The sequence below is a fragment of the Ambystoma mexicanum genome, chromosome 14, assembly GCF_040938575.1.
Source record: "Ambystoma mexicanum isolate Mex_15411 chromosome 14, UKY_AmexF1_1, whole genome shotgun sequence".
Classification (NCBI taxonomy): domain Eukaryota; kingdom Metazoa; phylum Chordata; class Amphibia; order Caudata; family Ambystomatidae; genus Ambystoma; species Ambystoma mexicanum.
This window is the reverse complement of record NC_090940.1, coordinates 130,700,159-130,720,781: the sequence shown is the minus strand read 5'-3', so window position 1 is coordinate 130,720,781 and position 20,623 is coordinate 130,700,159. Positions and strand designations below refer to the sequence as shown.

Genomic DNA, 20,623 nt, shown 5'->3' with positions numbered 1-20,623 from the left:
TCTTAAGCTCAGCTTCTATTTCCAACTTGCGATATTCAAAGGCCAATTTCATCCTTAATAACTCAAGTTCCATGGAATTGCTGGGGTTTGGAACAGAGGCAGCAGGAATGGTGGCATTCCCAGAAACAGATTCAGCGACAACCCCAGGGGCAGAGTCCTCACTGGTTGCATCCCCCCCTTCATCAAGGGTTTCACCATCAGTCTGGTAGTCCACCAGGGCAGCTATCAGCTCAGCCCTAGACTTATCCACAAAGTCCAACTCCCTGGCTTCACAAGCACTCTGGAGAGCCTCTAAGCTCATCCGAGTCAATTTACCATTTGCAATGGGCTCCATTGCCTGTAATGCAGTTATTTGGTACACACCCAAACCTTAATCTAATAAAGTGCGGATATTTTGTAAGTGGCACGGTTATACACTGAGTCTTAAAACCATAAGCATCCCACCGCTGCCACCAGCTTGTCAAGACCGGTGGGGGGGTCTGTACTTCCGCTCTCTATATGGTAGAGGAGAGGCACAGAGGACCCCAGCCAAGATTCTCTAATACGGTAGCGAAGGACGAGCAATCAAGGCCTAGCTTCTCAGGAGGTGATGCAGGCTGGTTCTTAAGTACAGTGTATCCCCAAGCCCCCCACAAAGGAATGTCCACACACTGTATTACTGAAAACACAGTCTTTATATAATTAATATTCAAGGGTTATGTACACTTATCACAACAACGCACTTTGTGCTCAGGAAAACCAATAATGATAAATATCTACAATTCTAAAGTGGTACCACTAATATTAGACCTCATTAAAGTGCATTCACAATACTGTAAAAATGGCACACAGATCAATAAGAAGGAAACCAGCAATAGAGAGAGGAGAGATAAAAGATGGTTGAAACAATAGGCAGAATACTGGCCCTAGCTACTGGACACAGTTCTGTGTGGAGATCCCCCCACCTGGGCAACCTGTAAAATAAAGGGATATGACACAAGCCCAGTCCATATATTGTTCAACAGTCTTATTCTCTCCTACAATGTTTTTACCCCCCCAATGTACCTGGTGGAGTCGAGTTCTTCGAAGAGGCGTCGACAGATCCTTCTTGAATGACCCCCTTTTAAGCAGGAGTCACGGATCGTCGAGAGGCGTCGAGAAACGTCGAAGACCTCGGGGTTCGGCGACGGGGAATCGACGGCCCTTCTTGAATGCCTTCCCTTTCAAGCGGGAGGCACGGGGCGTCGAACGTCCGTCGACAAACGAGGTAGAACGATGTCGAAGAGGCGGCAGCTTCGTCCGAGCGGTGCTCGTCGGCGTCGGGGCGTCGGCGTCCTGCAAGGCGGAGGTGTGCGGGGCACCTCGATGACAATAGTTCTGGACCGCAAAGATTGTAGAGACGGGAGCCCAGCAAGGGCGTCGAGTCGCTCGAGTCTTTGGGATCGTGAGGTGGCGGGAAACCCACCGGCGGATTCTCCTCGGCGCGTTGGTCGTCCTCGACTTTCTCCGGCAGGGCAAAAGCGGTCGACGGTGCGGACGAGGGAGTCCTTCGAGTCAAATGTTCTTAGGCAAGGAGCGGACGGCTCCGGTCGTCGGCGGCACGGCGTCAAGTGGTTCCCACGGCTGGGCAACACAACTTCGACGGGCCTCCAGCGGTTACACAGACCTGCGAACCCTGGTCGACGGCAATGGACTTCGACAGCGTCGAGGTCCGGGTGCTTCACTTCGATCTCCTCGGCGGTCCCGTCTCGGGTCGGCAGCCTTTCGAGGGTCTGACTTCCAGGGCGCTTCGGCGAAGATTCAGCGGTGCTCGATGGTCCCTCGGAGCACGGGAAGAGGGCGCCTTACCAGGTCCTCTCTCGGGTCAGTCCTCGACGATTTCGACAACCTTCAGTTCCGTCGAAGCAAATGCCACAGCAAGTCTTCTTCTTCCAGCTGGATGTCGAGGATCAGCAAATCCAGTTACTCTTGAGTGGAGACTCAGCTTCTGAATGCTTCTGAACAATTTCCAGTGGTGAGAGGTCCCCAGATATACTATTCTGTCTCTCATCCACACTGCTGGCACACACACAGCAGCCAATCACACAGAAGGGCATTCATGCAGTCAGTCAGCCAATCAGGCACACAGTGCATTCAGGCCACACTCCTCCCTTTCAGACACTCACAACAAGGAATGTGGATTGGGACAAGTACCCAGCCATTCAACACTACACACTGCATTCAGGCCAGTTTCGGGCAGGGCTGTCTCAGTCTTTGTCTCTCATGCCAGAAACCAGACAACCACAACAAGGAGTGTATATTGGTCACACACTCCATTCACCCAGGTCCCACCCACAGGAGGTACCCACAACATACAGTCACTGGGAAGGCTCCAGTCAGTCTAGCTGGGCCTTCACAACAACACCATATATGGAACTTCCACCCAACAGCCAGTCAGGGGGAAGGGACAGAGTCAGGGCTTCCCAGGACTTTGGGAAAAACAAGATAACAGGCAATAGAAAGCAAGAGGCCACAGGGGCCATCTTGTTTCCTATCAGGAATCAACTGATTCCAATGGCAGGGCCTGGGTATCCCAAAATGGAGGACACCCAGAGCACCTGTCAAATTCAGCATGGAGCTGCCACCAGCCCATACCCTGCTCTGTGGGCCACCCACAGGTGCCCAAAAACATACACTAGGGGCACAGGGTTGTACCCCTACCCATGGGTGCCATAAGGGTATCCCATGGGTCTGTTCACCAAACCAAAAGAGAGCTGCACTGCCAGGAGTCCCTCATGGACTCCTGGGCAGAAAACATGACAGAACACACGGTAAAAACAGAAAAAGGACAAGGATTCAGAGGCCCTGTCCCTCAGATGCATTTCCGGCATCACACCGCCCTCTTGTCTGGCAGGAAATCCAGGAGGGGAACGATCTTGAACCACATCTCCCTGTTGTAGCGTGCCATGATCGCGAGGGCGTTGGCCGCTTTGATGGTCGTCGCCGCCGACTAGATGACCTGTCGTCCCATGGCGTCCAGCATCTTCCCCTCGCCGTCTGGTGGGGAAGTGGAAGTTGATGCCGTCGCCCCTGCCGATTTCTTCTTGGCAGCCATGGAGACCACGGCAACTTTGTCCTTATCTCCGTACACAGGGTCTGGATAGCCATCAAGATTGCTCCCGAGTTGTCCTGTGGCATTGGCATCGGTTATGAAGGCTGGGGTGTGGGGACCTCCATTTCCACCACGGGCCGCTGCTCCTCGTCGGCCCCACCGTTGCTCTCTTCGTCTGCCTCGTCGGGATCCCTCCCGTACAGGGCTGGACTGCCCCACCGGGATACTGGGACATCCCCCGGTAGGCCTCTGGCCGCATAGGGCCTCTTTAGCACGGAAGGATACACGTGACACGTCCCGTGATTCCGACTGGGTGGTTTTCTTTGAATTGGCTGCCTGCCGGCTGCCACCACCGTCCGAGGCAGGCGCTGCGCATTTCTTTTCTTTTTTTTTTCCTTCCCAGCAGGGCTCGTCATGGGCAGCTGGGCTGACGGCTCGCGCCTGCGCACGAGGGCCTGGAAATGCACGTGCCCTGCACACACATTGCGCACTGCGCAGGTCAGGTTGCAGGGCAGGCCTCAGGCTGCAGCCGGGCAGCAGTTAAGTCCGTGAGGCCTTCGGTTGGATGTCAACTGGAAGGTAAGCAGAAGCAGATGCTTTTATTTATTCTCCAAATAAAAATGCCAGCCTGCATGCCAGATGCATCCTGCAGATGACACCTTTTGGCAACATATTTGCTGATATGAAATGTGCGAATTCGATGGTATGGCGCGTTGAGGTGGTCAATGAAAGCAGTGCAGTTTGCCGCAAAATACACCGGTCCAGTGGGCTACCCGAGGGTGCAATCATGTTACCCTGAATTTGCATGTCAACTTTATAGACATGGTAAACTCCATTCGCTTTTAAAACAGCACTGATTTTCTTTTGAACTATGTTCCAATAGGTGCTTTTTAAATGTACAAAGATGCTTTTGATTGGCTTTTAAATTAGGCAGCTACTTATAATGAAGCATATTTCGAATGGTCGTACCAAAATATGCAATGAATTTGCAACGTTGGCTTAATTTATTCCGATGTCTGAATCCGCTGAAAAAGTGTACGGAATGGCGCTGATTGCTATCCCCTTAAAATACTGTATTGCATAAGTATACAAAGCCAATCTCCTTAAAGAATGTACTGAGGGTACATCTTTCCAAAGCGAATGCGCTTATAAGCTAGAAGCACACGTTCCTTCCACCTCGCAAGATGCTGTACATGCACGGAGATGCACAGAAATGTGTAGAGGCATGTGCTCGCCATCAGCTTATGCATTTAGAAGGTGCCATGCCCATCACATCATGATAGGATGCGGTGCCGTGCTGCTAGTCCCCCATGGGACAAGAGCCAATGCAGTTGAGTTGACGATAATACTTGTGCGTAATGGGAAATTAGGTATAATGTACACGCCGGCCATGCCGACGTGTGTGTACGACAATGTCAATATTCATTCCATTCAATGCGAACATTATCAATACATTCCCTGTTAAATGTCATAAATAGAGAACACTTGTATCACATGCAAAAACACGTGTGTTTTGTGTATGTTTCTGCCCTGTCTCCATAGCTCATAGATGTTTCTGCCATTTTCATTCATAATTATACAACAATCCGTGTTGGAACACAGAAATCTGCTACTGCCAGGTCCCACGCCCATGACCGGTGTAAAATCTTTAATATTACCATGACCAGGTTCGCAGGTGCATTTCGCCTACACCTTGGATGGATGGATGGGTGGGTGTGTGTGCGTGTTTTCCCGCTTTATATTGTATATATAATAAAGCGTTACAAGACATATAGAGAGCATCCCCAAGATAATATAAAATAGATTTCGTGTCTAGACAGAAGACGCATTGCCCCATAAATAGCCATATTCCTGTACATGAACTGTGTGCACCAGCCGTGATCACAAGATGTACATAAATGCAGCTGCCTACTTGGCCCCGCAGCTGTATAGGGGCAGGGTTCCCGGCCGCTGGTGACACAAACAGGGAAGGGGGTCTCCAGCATATCTACCCGGGCCCCAACACCACTCACTCACCCATTTAGGGACAACTGATTCCTTGCTCCACGTAGTACCCAAAGAAAAGCAACATTTGTTGACTATGCAAAACCTCTGCATGACGCCATGCAGGCCAACCAACCTCAAACCGGATTATCTCCCCCATGACCCCGGACCGATACAAGCAGTGAGAACCCCCCCAGCCTCCGGTGCCCCCACACTCACATCCTCCACCGCAGATTAGAAGTAACAATACTTTAGATTAGATTTTCCTTCGTGCCTCACTTTCTCATCCAAATCTCTAAGTGGTACTTAGAAAATGAATGTATAAGAGATTACAGACACTGCTTCGACGTTTTTCTCTTTTTTTCTTTTGTATGAATTGCAGTCACGTTTGATGATTTGTGCACAGCTAGTCCCTGTGGCAGTGTGGAACCACGTGTAAATCAAAGGTTAAATCAAGGAGTGCTTTTGATTTCATTTGTCTATGCACCACTGGACATGGCGCTGTGCCAGCTTGGCTAAATCACATTGGGTCTCATGCCCCCCTCTCAATCAGGGCTGTACTGGCCTACAGGGAACTCTGGAGATTTCCTGGTGGGCCTCTGCAGTGTGTGCCTCTTTTGTATTTAATTAAAAAATGTACTCATAGGAAAACGGTTGGGCTTGCTCAAAATGTGTAATATGGGGCCACTTTGAAAATTATTTCCAGGGCCTCTTTTGGTTCCCAGTCCACCCCTGCTCCCGTATGACCCGACTTCCTCAAACTTCTTGTCTAGGATCTTTTTGATGCCAGCCAGCTCATCTTCGGAGGTGGTATCTGTGTCTGTTATGGCTACCGTGCCCCCCCTCTCTTTCTCGTCCCGGGGTTTCACGGGGGTCTTCTCAATAGGCTGAAAAGATTATTCCCTCTGGGGTGGCAGGGAAACTCTAGGCCCGGAAGTCTTCTCCACTGGGGTAGCCTCCAGAGGCTTCGCCAGGGCCACCACGACTCCAATCGAGGCCTTCTCCGGGTGAATCGCGGCCTTGGGCCCGTCTGGGGCCTTCACCTTCGGTGGGAGGGTCACCGCCTCACCCCCTCCTTGGCTTTCTCCTTCGGATCGACCGGGACTTCTCCCGAAGCTTACCCGGGTTCTCCGACTTCTTTTTCCCTCGAGCCAGAGCGTTGGCTCGTGGATGATGGCGTCAGTGACATCGCGCCCTGCCTGGCAGCCAAGGAGCCCGGACCAACGGCACTCCCGATGCCCGCGTACTTGCAGTGCTTTGCCTTTTGTTGGGCCCCCGTCACCAGAGCGCCCTCAAAGGTCTTAGAAGACAACTCGGACTTCTTCTTCTTATCACATGCTGCTGGGCTCTTCCCCTTCAGCCAGTTAGTGAGTCGAGTCTGACGGTCCTTCAATGTCCGGACAGACATGTTCTTACAGAACGCGCAGTCCTCTTCCACGTGCGACTTGTCGTCGTGAAGGCAGTAGAGGCACCGGGAGTGCTCATCTTCCTAGAAGACATTCTGTAATCAACATACTGGGCAGATCCTAAACAGCTTGGATCCAACGGGCGTCGTGTCTCCTTTGTCCTGGGCCATGTCCACGCAGGGTAGGCCTCAAAGATCTTCCGGAATCCTCCAAGAAGAGAAAACTCTTTGTAAATTCGCCTTTGAGGGGCATAGAAAAATTCCGAAACGGATCCCCGTTGATTGGAAGAAGAATCGGTGGAGCTTAAGGCTCGAAATGACCGAAAAATAAGAGTAAACTCTTAGGAAAAAAGCAAAATGCAGTAAAAGCTCGAGAGCTATAGCACAAGGACTCCCCAACACTTGAACGGGCGATAAAAATCTGAAGATGGCTGCCAGAGGAGGGGCTTAGGTAGAGGGCAGTCATTGGCTGGGGGCAGTATGACCCAGAGACCAGTGATTGGTTATTAGTAGAAAGACAGTTCAGAAACGAAACAAACTGATTTTTTCTTTACCAATGATTCCCAGCCTGACGACGGGGAATATTCATGAGCATGTGAATCCATGTCAGACCCCATGCTGGAGAAATATCTTTTGTAATAAAAGTTTACATAAACTAAAAGTTACATTAAAAAAAATGTAAAAATATTACTCACATCCGTTGAAATGACTACTGATGCATGCAAAAAGATCTTCACACAAGTCCTGTATTCACACCCGCAAACTGACTGCCCCCAAGGTGGCACATTTTATAGAAATGGGATATGGAGCACAGGATTTCAAATAGACAATTCTGGAGAAAGTTTACCTTCCTGGGACGGGTGGAGACTTTGAAGACACGCTTCTCAAAAGAGAACAGTGGATTTTTCAATTAAACACCAATAAGAATGGTTTGAATGAGAAAATCCAGTGGCACAAGCTAGCCACCTTGTAGGCAGCCCCACATACAGTTTGGAGATACCACTACCCCCTTGGGACAGACCAGGGAAGAATAGATGAGGGGTGCGCAACTGGCCTTTATAATTCCAGTTGGAGCCTAGCCCCAGACAATATTCTCTTATCCCTCTACCTTATTAGTTTATCCATTGTTCCATGCAGGAAATCATCGAAGGCGGATAAAAGTGACACAGACTGTGTTAAAAGATGATTCACGTACCCTAAGGGCACATGCCACCATCAGCAGGGTCTGGATACTCACATGGGCTGTGCAATATCCAGCAACCAGATCCTACCCCGCGCCTCTGGATACGGGATGCAGGTCTGTTTAAAAGGAGTATAATGCCATGTAACACAAAAGGGCTTACATACCACTTTGGCAATAAACCATATAGGCACTTCAAATCAATAAGGTGCTTTGGTTTATTAATGGCACAGTACGAGCGGCACCTTCTTCCAACATGGCGCCCGCATGTGCAAAATGACTTCCTTTCCCCTGGTGCAGGGATGCGTGGATCACGTGGCCACTGTGTAGGGTGCCGCTCAGAGAAGCTTATATCATGCCGCAGGAAAGATAACTGGTTAAAGCTCTTTGGTGTTCCACCAGTATTTGCTGCAGTAAAGCCTCAAAATCAGTCCCACGCAGTAAGCTGCAGGGAAACACTGGCGCGCGTCGGGTTTTTCCTGGAAGGAACTTTATTTACAAATTCGAGCTGCATATATTTATACATTTGCCATGCCGACACGGAGGGCTCTTACCATCATTGCCATTTTTGGCTTTTCTTTTAGGGTGAAGATTGAGGACAATATTTCTCACCTGGTTAAACTGAATATGCTCACAGCAAGGAAATTATCTTATCAAAGGGTATGTGGAGTGTTTGTACAAGTTGGGAACTTAGTTTGGTTCACACAAATAGTAGCTGCCTTTGAGTTGGTTATGAATATATGAATTGAAAAGTTAATGCTGTAGCTTGTATGTGGACATGGGTCCTTCTGTCCCCTTTGTAGGCAATGGGATGGTCTCCACACCTGAAACAAATAAAACCATGGGTCTTGTTTCTAAATTGCTAAAAAAAGACTCTCGAGGAGGCCACCATGGGGCGCAGGCAACATGGCTGCCTGATCCGTGAGCTCCCTTGATGGCCCCGGGAAAATCGCGGAGACTGAAGAAATAACGGAACGCCGCAGCACTAAAGCGGAAAAACCGCTGTATGAGACTGCCGTGATCCTGGAGACACCTTCCCGAAGACTGAGGCTGCCCCCGTCGCCGAGTTCTTCATTGGAGTGCTTTTGCGCCCTCCCCTCCCCCATCGGGTCCCGAGGCATACGCGGAGGAGGCCCTCTCGCTGCACTGCCCTCGGCGTGAGAGAAGCGACCTACGCGGCTTGGCGCTCATTCGGGCCAGTCGTCCCTCTTCCGACGCGAGTGCCCAGCGGGGGGAGTCGCGCCCCCCCCCTCCAAGACATCGGGCAGCGTGACACGTGGAGCCCACGCTGCCGAGGCGGCTGGAGATTCCGGGTCATCGCGGGAGCGTGCCTGGCTCCTCCACACAGTGAAGCACTGCAGACCCGGGGACACACTGTGCGCCGGCGGAGCACCGCGGAGCATCCCGTCTCCTGGACCTCGCAACCACCACTGTCACCGGTGCCCTTCGAGGCCTGGGCCGACGCCGGAGCACGCCCGGGGGCCCCCTCCGACCCACCAGCAGGAGCCAACAAGAGTGTCTAAGCCCAGCGGTGCCCCAACACCCCCGAGACAACTCCAGTGTGTGGGAGAAGACCCTGGTGGGCCCACAGCTTGCCCTCAACGCGGGCGAGATGCATTCTCCCCCATAGGGCAGCCGATCCTCTCTGGTTTAGCCAGGGGACTGCAGCTGGGATACTACAGAGACAGGGGGAGCCCTGGAGCTCCAACCCTGGGGGAGAGTTCAGTGGACCGTGGGAAAGCCCCTGCATAGCCCAACTGCCAGCACCGGAACACCACCTGGGAAACTGCTCCTAGGGCACCTAGGAGTAAACCAGAGCAGGGGTGGCAGAGCCCGCTCCAAGGGACAGATCGATCCTCCAATAAGTCCAAACAAGTTTAGGTCCCTGCAGGCCGGATCAGACTTCAAGTCTGGGGGGAGTGAGACTGGAGGTGAACTCTTGATCAGGAGTAAGACCACTGAGGCCACCGAACGATCACGGGGACGTTAAAAGGGGGAAGCAACCGATGAGCTGGAGGGAAACCTTGGCGAAATATCAATTCTCAGCGGAGAGCCCAGCGATGGAGGCCGGACCCCCCTCCGCCCAAGCCCCTGACATGAACGTTATGCAAAACAACATCCAAACAATCCTCAAGGAAATTAGAGGAATGAGAACTGACATGGGGGCTAAACTGGCAGACCTCACTTCTAAAGTCTCTACCATTGACGACAGAATAGAGGGGGTTGAGAACAATCAGGTATCCACCGCCATCCTGGAAACAAAAATGGACGTAAGATTTAAGGAACTACAGCAACGGGAGGAGGAACTCCGTCGCAAGTTGGACGACATGGAAAATCGGTAACGGAGGACTAATCTCAGGATTTTCGGTCTAGCAGAGCCCGAGGGGGAGACCCCGCCGGGCCTAGAGGCAAAGGTTCATGACATCATTAGGATCATCCTGGGTTCCGATTCGGGAGAGTCCGTCCTAATTGACAGAGTCCACCGAGCTGGAGGAGGCGGAAGGGGTCCACGCTCGGTCCTCTGCAAATTTCACTACTACAGGGACAAAGTGCGGATACTCGAGAGGGCAAGGACCTTGAGAGACATACAATACGACAATTCCAGGGTGGCGATTTACCAGGACCTGTACGCCCTCACGTTGCAGATGAGGAAAAAATGCTCAGCAATCACCAGGTGGCTACAGGAGAAGGGGGTCCGATATCGCTGGGGCCACCCGTTCTACCTGGAATTTGAATGGCAAAGGGAGCGACACCACCTCATCAGCGAGGAGGATATCCAGAGAGCCGCAGATGAACAGATGGGAGACTCTCCTGGCCCCTCTGGGGACAGGAATGAGACTGGCGGAGACTCTGCCCGGGCTCCCCGGGGTCCCTCCTTGAAGCAGGGGAAACATAAGGTGAAGGGCACACGGAAGTTCCAGAAAACGAGGCACCCGCCGACCGATTACGGGGACCCCGTTTGATCCCACCAGGAGGGTCACAGGGTTGTCTGCATAAATGCATTGGCTAACATGGTCGATGGGGGTCTCCTCAGTTCCGAGGGAACCACACACTATCTGTTGAAGTCGCCAGGGTTGGCAGAATGTCTGCTTCATTGACATATCTTGTTGTCTGGGCTCGGTTTGGGGGGGGGGGAAATCCGGGGGAGAGAAGAGATGTGGGGGATCCCTGACCACGCGGGGTCTTCGATGGTCCTCCGGTGCCGGCAAATGCTGAGTGTTGTCTTTTGGTTAATGCCACTGTTGGCAAAGTTTATGTTTAACTGATGTATTGGAACATTGGAGGCACCTCTATGCGAGAGTCGACAGCTCACCGTCCTTTCGTGGGGGTGGCGGGTCGAGGGCCTCTGATGTTGGTGTCCGCTCCCCGGCACCCGCTCTGAGTCAAAGCGAGACACAGGTGACACCCTATGAGCGACACGAGGGGGGGAGGATAGCTGAGTGGGTCCCCACATGGGGATCATAATCCCGACCAAGTTCGGGAAGGATATTCTTAATACAAAGGTTGAAGGGCGTGTTCCGTATCATCTAATCTCCCGGGGTCTGGGTAGCAGCCCTGGTGGTTTGTTAACCAACCCTGATGCTTGTCGGGCAAGGGAGATGAACGCCTTACACAATGGGTAAGGGGGATGGGGTAGAAGGGAAGGGGTGGGGGAGGGATATAGAATACAGGGACACCACACCATGGCAAGAGGACTCAATCCAATTGATGAAGCGGGGGGAACTCACTGAAGCTCCACAGGGCAAAGACAGCGACGATCATGGCTGAGGGAAGGATTGTTACGCTCAACGTCAAAGGGCTAAACTCACAAAACAAGAGGTCTCTTACAAGTAACATGTTTCGTAAACAGAAGCTGCTGGTCCTCTTCTTGCAGGAAACACACTATAGGAGGGGGGCTGAATCGGAGATAAGGGGGAAGGATATTGGTAGGAACTTCTGGGCCTCACACAGGTCTTCTAAGAAGGAGGGGGTGGGTATTATTTTGGGTAGATCATTCCATCTCACCGATGTAGAGACGAAAAGGGACTTTGGGGGTATATTCCTGGGGATTAAGGGCCTGTCCCAGGGCATGAGGGTTACGTTAGCCACCTTGTACGCACCAAATATTGGCCAAATCAAATTTCTCCACAAAATCCTTGAAGTCATGGATAATTGGGCAGAGGGAGCCATGATCCTGGGGGGGGGGACTTCAACCTTATTTCAGACCCACACCTTGATTGGTGGTTGGTCAGAGGGGCCGTGCCAAAAGCCCCTACCAGGGACAATCTAGCATTGAGGGACCTCTTCCAGGAATATTACTGGGTTGATGTTTGGCGGAAATGTAATCCTGCACCGGGGGGTTACACATTCTTCTCCCCTCCCCATCAAACATACACCAGAATTGACTTAATATTGATCTCAGAAGAAGGAGGGGGGGGGGGGTTGGAAACTCTATGGTCGAATCGGTGACCTGGTCGGATCATGAACTCCTTGTCATTGAGTGGCGACTACAGGACACCTTGAAAACATATAGATGGTGCTGTAACGATACCCTCATGAGAGATCAGGTCTTTAAAGAGTTCCTAAGGAAAGAGATGGAAAACTACTTCACAATAAATGACACCGAGGAAATCCCAATGGCCACCGTCTGGGAGGCAGCAAAGGCCACCTTCAGGGGCCTCCTAATTGCTGAGGGTTCAGCCAAAAAACGAGAGAGCGCACTAATAGAGTCCAAACTCTGTGATGACCTGCGGGCCCTGAGGGCCCAGCTCACGAAAGGTAACAGACCGCGAAAACCTCGTGGGTGAAATGAGGGACAAGAGGCAAGCCCTGCATACAATCCTTATTGGGGAGGTGGTCAGAAAAATGAGATACACGAAACAGAGATACTACGAAAAGGGAGATAGGGTCAGCACCCTCTTGGCGCACAGGTTGAGGGGAAACAGAGCGGGTAGGAGAATAGAGAAGATCAGAGGCGACACTGGTAATACCCAAACACGACACTGGAAATACCCAAACAAAAACAGGGCCTATAGCCGAAGCCTTCGCAAACTTCTATAAGGCACTCTACAGCAAACAGGAAGGCAAATCTTTGGATAGTATAAAAAGCTACCTAAAGGACCACCCCCTCCCAAGACTCACGGATCTAGAGAGGGAAACACTGGAAAAAGAGATAACCGGGGAAGAGGTGGAAGAGGCCATCAAGAGGCCGATTTCTACAAACAGTACCAGTCAGTGTTGATACAGCCGCTTACCAAACTCTTTAACCACATTAAATCTTCAGACACTATCCCGCCGACATTCCTACAGGCCATAATCACGGTGATCCCTAAGCCCGGTAAGGACCCAGCGGAGTGCGGCTCGTATAGTCCTATCTCGCCACTAAATACGGACGCAAAGATCTTCACTAGGATCCTTGCAACCCGCTTAGAAAAATATCTTCCTCGATTGATCCACCTAGATCAAGTTGGTTTTGTGATGCATAGACAGGCGGCCGATAGCATGTGCAAAACCCTACACATATTAAGCTCAAAGGAAGTTAGGGTGAAGGGCGCACTTCTGTCCCTAGACGCAGAAAAGGCGTTCGATAGGGTAAGCTGGACCTTCATGGAAAATGCCCCATCATCTCTGGGAATGGGTCCCAAATGGCTAGGATGGATGAGAGCCCTTTACTCGCACCCCTCTGCAAAACTCCCAGTGAACGGATGTGAATCTGAAGCCATCCCATTGGAAAGGGGCACAAGACAAGGGTGTCCACTCTCCACCCTTATATACGCCCTAGTAATGGAGCCTTGGGCCATAGCTATCAGGGGAAACGACAAAATCCAGGGCATTAATATGGGTAAAGCCAACTGTAAAATAACCCTCTTCCCGGACGATGTCCTGCTCTTTCTCTCCAACCGCCCCCCCTTTCGGCTCCCGAGGTACTAAATAGCTTAGAACAATATGGGACCCTCGCAGGTTACAAGATAAACCTAGATAAATCAGTGGCGTTTCCAGTGGGCCAACTTAACGACGGAGAAACAATATATTGAGGGCCTTCCGTTCTGTAGGCAACCTGAGGGATTCTGCCACCTGGGGATCCAAATACCTTCGGACCTGACCGACCCTTTTAATGCAAACTACCCTCCCCTCTGGTTGGCGGTTAAGCGAGATCTGGAACGCTCGACGAAATCTGGCCTCTCGTGGATGGCGCGCCTTAACTCCATCAAGATGGTCAACCTCCCCAAATTTTTATACTTATTCCAAATGCTGCCGACTCAGATACCGAAGCCGTTCCTTCTAGAGATCAAGCGTACTCTCCTCCGCTACCTTTGGGCGGGAAAATCCCACAGAATTGCATACGACACTCTGATAAGGCCCAAACACGAGGGCGGAGTTAACTTCCCCGACCTGGACACGTACTATAAAGCCTCCCAGTTGCGGGTCTTAGTAGATCACTTGACAACAGGCCCTAAGAAACAGTGGGTACAGCTCGACAATCTGCTCCTTTCCCCGGTCACGCTAGATGAATGGCTCTGGGTCCCGAAATTTGGGATTCCAAAAAGTTATTGAGATATTGAGACACCCAGTCCTAGGGGTGATATGGACTATATGGAAGGAAGGGGGGCTATCTTAGGTGGCTCACAACGTGGCCTTCGCCCCTGAGTTGCATCTGGGCTCCCACACTCTGGGAGGGTATCAATGAGCCACTGGCCTTCCAGCAGTGGTACGAGGCAGGTCTTTGTAGAGCCGGTCAGCTCTGGACAGATGGGGTGTTCATATCCTTGGGGGATCTGAAGGATGCCCGTGGCCTTCCCAATCTCTCCCCCTTTCGATACCTACAACTAAAGGGTGCCCTTACCGAAGGTAGATGGGGAGACACTCTCAGGAGGGAGCTAAAAGACTTCGAGAAATTTATTATTACACACAAGGGGACGAAGGGGGTTATATCACGGCTCTACGGCTTTTTGCTGTTCTCCACCCCACGAGACCCCCCATCCTCCCAGACACAGTGGGAGAAGGATCGAGGCACTCCCATAACGGAGAAAAGATGGACCAAGATATGTAGACAGGCCAGCCGCTCCACAGCCGCCCCCCAATACCGTCATCAGGCTCTAAAGCTGATCCATAGATGGCACTACCCCCCGCAAAGAATAGCCAGAATGAGAACGGGTTATGATCCTCATTGTTGGAAATGCCACACAGAAATGGGGGACTATGTACACATGTGGTGGAAATGTCACGCTGCACAAACCTATTGGAGAGAAGTCCTCTCTTGGATAAAAGAGGTAGATGGAATGGATAGGACTCTATCCCCCTGGCTAATACTGTTCGGCATTGAAGTTGAGGGGGGTCCAAAGGTGAAACATGACCACATGCTACACGTCATGCTAGTGGCGGCTAGATGTTGTTGGGCCCAAAAATGGAAGTCACCTCGAGCTCCGGGGGAGGGGGAATGGATCTCTAAAGTACAGGCGATTTATGATATGGAATTCTTGACCCACTTGATAGACTAATCCAAGTCCAATATCGAAGGCCTGTGGCTTCCATTCTTCGACAGATATGGGAGAACGGCCTGATAGACTATAACGAGCCCTGGACAGTCTTTTAGATCTGGACACTGTCCTCTCGACACCTCCGCTATGCCCAATAAGGGCCCTGTTAAAATGTGGAACATTCCTCCTTCAGCCTGGCCCTGGCGGCTTGAGCTACCCCCCCAAGGGGGGGCCACCTTGTACTTGAGAGTTTGAACTTCGTGAAATGACGTGCTGAACCGTGCTGATATCGCTATTTAATGTATCAGGGTGGGGGGTGGGAACGATGGGAGGGGGGAGGAAAAGTTGTGAACATTAATCTTTTGTTTTTTTTTTCCCAATGATGTAGCACTGTTTTATTCATGACATGATTATAAAAACTTAAAACCAAATTTTCAAAAAAAAAAAAGACTCTCTTGGTCTTGAAGAAGATGACAGATTGAGACAGATGTCATCCAAACCGTTTGTTCCTTACTGAAGTGGATATTCTTTTATCAAGTCAAGAGACCAATAGAATGACCTTGTTTTGTTCTTACATGTACGGTGTTTGCCACTGTGTTTTATGTAGTTTTTGTAGATGCACCAAGCTCACACTTCTTCTGAGCACACTACAGTGTGGGTGAATAAACAAATCTATACAAAATCCCCAGTGAAATGCTCCAATGATGCTTTACCAGAACGGCCTTGTCCAACATGTGGGAATATAAGGTGCTTTTAACAGTACATTGATTGTTCTCATATTGCGGTTTTAGCCGTAGTTTAGTGGAGGGAAATCTTTCTTTCTCCTATTCTACACTGTTGGCCTAAGGACAGAAACCCTTTTTCTAGGGACAGTTGTGTGCTTTCGATCGAGGGATAGCACTAGTTTATTTGTAGAGAAGCCATACCAGTATAAAATGACTATCTCCAGAGACACTATGTGTGTTGATATTATTATCCAGCCATGCCAGTTATTGTTATTACCCACTTGGAACAATCATACATCTGTAACCAAAATAATATTACAGGTTTCCATAAGTCGAGTGTCTGTAAGGTCGTTTCTGAATCCTATTCTTTCAGTTGTGAAATGTGCGTTGTACATTTTCAGCTCTGAAATGTGTGGTGTACATTTTTGGCACTGATCAATAGTTTTATACAGGTCTGAAAGCCCTAGTTTCTTTTCTGTAGGAGACATGCCCATATACATAAGGTTTAACACGTTCTTGGACTACAACCCAGTTCCAGAGAATAGGGTTTATAGTGATAGCATCGAATGCAAAAGCATCGAATGTAAAAGCATCGAAAAAAAGGCATCTAAAAATGATTTTTTTTTTTAAAATGGTGGGGGTCCCACCAACCCCCGTTTTTTTACCCCTTAAAACTCATAATACAAATAAAACCTTTACCTTTAAAAAAAAATGCATTTTTTCGATGCTTTGTATTCGATGGAATCATTGGATACCGAGAATAGTCCATACACAAAGGGCCTGCATCACTGTCGCAACCCAGCCTGTGGATGCATCACATTTTGCAAAGACTCATTGCTAATTTTGCCTTTTTCCAGCCCATTCATAGCCAAGTCATATTTTGCATACAGTTTGAAACACATGATATTGCATGTACAGAACCACGCCATGAGATGCATGGCAATAACAGTTTCAACCAGAATGCAAATATCACAACCAGTTATCATGCAGGTGAAAAATTGATTGCTGGTTGAGCAAGCCTCTTTAAATGAGGTGGTGATGGGAGGAGTATTGGAACGCAAAAATGATCAGCAGGTCTGGAAATATATGAGCAGAGCCATTGGGTCCTAGAAGTTGTATGGGCACTCCTGTAGATCTGGACGGGGGTTTAGTGCCATCTGTGTGTTTTTCATGGGAGTATGGAACGTAGTTGCTGGGCAAGGAGTTGGTAGGAAAAGAGTTGCAATGTTGGGGTGCAAAATTCATAATATTGCCTCAGGGCACGGGATAGGAAATTGGGAGGGGGCAGGGAGAAGAAATGTTGTACAAAGTGCACAGACTAAGTATTGCACTACCTTGTATGCATAGTCTTAGCTCACCAGCTGTTCCTCAGATCATGGGTTGGGGAGCATCACTACCAGTTTGAGGTGTTGCCTTTCAGCCTCCAATTTACTGTTCGTCTTGTGTCAGTGGTAGCCCATCCCAGTGGGAAATTACATTCTGGGTCTAGTGATCTGTGAAGGGTAGCCCATGTATTGCACCTAGAACAACTGTGAAGGGTAGCTTATGTATTGCATCTAGAAGAATTGAGAAGGGTAACCTATGTATTGCACTTACAAGAATTGTATAGCGCAGCTAATGTATTGCACCCAGAAGAACTGTGAAGGGGAGCCTATGTGTTCCACTTGGAACTGTGAAGGCCAGCTAATGTATTGCACCCAGAAGAACTGTGAAGGGGAGCCTATGTGTTCCACTTGGAACTGTGAAGGCCAGCTAATGTATTGCACCCAGAAGAGCATAAAGAGTAGCCAATGTACTAACCACCTCCGCTCCTGCTCCTCTCGCGCATACCCCCAAATACCACACACGCCCATCAGCCAGCCAAACCACATACAAAACAGACATCAAACAAATAACCACAGCAAGCAACGAATATTCCCCAACACTGGGCATTACCCCTCAGTATACAAGAAGCCAGTGCACACAATCAACCCATTTACAAAACAGAATTGCACAGGACACCAGTTTCTCCTGGATCTGCAAGCATCAACAGAAGAGCACAATTTATAGCCTATCCCTCTTGCCTCATTTACCCTCCCCACCCTCTTCCTACAGATCCATGGGAGCACCCGGAGAATATGCCATTGGCAACGGTGCACGGTATGAGACAGCTTAGCATAACCTTATCTACATGCACGACAGGCCAGTTTGTGTCACGCAGAGGAGAACAGAATGCATTATGGAATCCACAACTAAAAAGGTATTGTGAGATCCCGATAATTTATCCATGTTGTACTTCAAACCGTGGCATTTGGGATTCCAATGGTTTTTACAAAATAAGAACGTAGGAAAAAGAAAGCCTCCAAAAGGACAAAGAGAATATCCCAGTTCACTGATTTATAGCTAAAGTTTACCTCCAACGTGAATTGAATAGTCAAACGGCACTCTCAATGTGTGTATCTTCAGTGGAACAGGGGTGTCCTGGGAAACTGCTCTGCCAGCAATTGTTTGAAGTCAGGTATAAAATGAGAATGAGTGGAGCCTGAATCTTCCGACTCCTTCTGCGCCATGTCAGAAAGGAGTGACACGAACAAAGCATGTAAACATATATCAACCATTTCTTCTGGTGTATGATGACATGAATGAGGCATAAGGAACATCCCCCAGTGAACTGAAAAAGTATATGCCATCAAACTATAAGGAATACACGTTTTCTCAAACTCATTTGCATAAACCAGATTAGTCATCAGAAGGAATACAACGCACGTGAAGATACTTCTGCATATGTAACTTAAATCCCCAATTTAACTTTTTCCTCGCTTGTACAGAAGAACAATATAAATGCATTCAACATATCCTGGAAGAGCAACTGGGATTATTTTTACACGGTTGCACCAGTAACGTTTTATAAATTAATATACTTTCTGCATTCTGAACCACCCCTAAATTATGCAGCGGACTTTGCCACTGTAATAGACAGAGGAAGTAATGAAATAAACAATGTAATGGAGCACATTACATTCTTCTCACAGTGATGCCAAGTGACAGATGCAGTAATGTTTACAATAGGTAATAAATTACAATGGAGCATGGAAAGAATAACAGAAATCTGAAGATTACATTCCCACAAGCAACTTGACAGAGAAGAAAAATCTAAGAATGTGATCTAAAATATAAAACATTTGGATAGATTGTTCAAAAGATTGTTCTCTTACCGTCATTTTTATTGGCATTATAGAGCACCTTTTTCCGTTTCTTTTTATTTTTCTTTGCACACCATAGCTTTCCTGAAAAGGAAACGGAAACTGGAATAAAATGTCTTTTTGCACATTACACTGCAAGATGGACTCAATTTGTGTGTGCAACATGCAACCAAATCATTTCTAGCCATTTCTCAGATTTGTACATTTTACTAACAGGTCAATTTTACAAACTGGGATCTTTCCTCTCTTCTATCTCTCCCTCTAGTTGTGGTGTTCCCCAGGGATCTAACCTTTCTCCCTGGCTATTCAACCATTACCTGGCACCTCTTGCCCACTGCATCGCTACATTCTGTTCTAACTTTCAGCATTATGCTGATGACACCTGGCTCTCCTTCAAGCTCCCCCTCAGTAGCCTTTGCTCCTTCTCTTATACCAGACTGTCTGGGCGCAATTCAGGAATGGTGTGCTGCCAATGATCTCTGCCTTAATGCAAGTAAGACCGTGATCCTCCTCATCGGGACACCTGCTCGATCCTTTCCTCTCTCTCTGCCCGCCCACCATGGGCCCTCTTCCTGTAAGTCTAAGAACCTTGGTGTCATCTTCGACTCCACCCTCTACTTCTCTCCTCACATCTCCAACGTCTTTAAGAAGTCACACTTTCAGCTGCACCTCCTCAGGAGGTATCCTGCCTTTTCTCACTTCGCCCAGAAGCCGACTGTCTCTAAAGCCCTGGTCCTCCCCAGGCTGGACTATTGAAACAGCCTCTTTCCAAATCTGCCTGTCTATACACTTTGACCTTTATAACTCATCCAGCATGCATGTCAAGTGGCACAGCGAGTAGAGCGTTCGCTTTGACATCTGTGCAGAGCCTGCTAACGCAGGTTCGAATCCCAGTGGGGGCAAACTCAGCCTTTCATCCTTCCGAGGTCGATAAATGAGCACCACACAACGTGGGTAATAAGCAGCGCTCAGATACCTGAGGGTTTGTAGTGCTATATAAATGCCAAATTATTATTATTATCCAGAACAGCACTGCAAGACTTGTCCTTGGCCTCAAGCCCAGGATCGTATCTCTCCAGCTCTGAAATCTCTGCACCGACTCCCTGTGGCTGCAAGGATCACGTTCAAGACCCTTTGCATCATCCACAAGGCTTTCTGGGGACTGGGACCACACTACCTCCAACTTTCTCTTCCTAAACATACTCCTTCTCGAGCTCTCCGCTCATCCACCTTCAACTCTCTGAGGCTCAGACGCTTTTCCAAACAGAGAATGGGGGCAGATCTCTTTCCTCGGTTGGGGCCTCCCTTCGGAACAGCATCCCTGCCCCTCTGAAACTTGAGCAGAACCACCTCCGGAAGAAACTCAAGAACTTCCTTTTCCTTTCCACTTTCTCTCTGCCTCTCCCCTGCTAATGTCCCTGAGAGCTCTGCACACTGGTCACCTGGCCACCCCTGAAGTCGGGCCCAGGCTCCTGCATGTCCAGTTGCCCTTGCGCTGCCTCCGGGCTCACTCAGCACTTAAGGGTCTGTAGCTGTAATCCTACAGTCCCTTCTCTTTGCACATAAGTGCCACCCTCTGGCAGCACTTATGGAGCCACCTGCACTTCTCCCCACCCCAGAG

At 49.4% G+C, this 20,623-nt stretch overlaps 1 protein-coding gene across 5 annotated transcripts in view; it reads right to left on the bottom strand.

Annotated features, from left to right (window-relative positions):
• The window catches only part of PALS1 (protein associated with LIN7 1, MAGUK p55 family member), a 908,688-nt gene that overhangs the window by 184,372 nt on the left and 703,693 nt on the right, over window positions 1–20,623 (bottom strand). For all 5 annotated transcript variants that reach the window (XM_069638717.1, XM_069638715.1, XM_069638719.1 and 2 more), the window contains one exon: window positions 19,015–19,086. In XM_069638717.1, coding sequence (XP_069494818.1) covers window positions 19,015–19,086 — 72 coding nt within the window. The remainder of the gene's footprint in view (window positions 1–19,014; window positions 19,087–20,623) is intronic.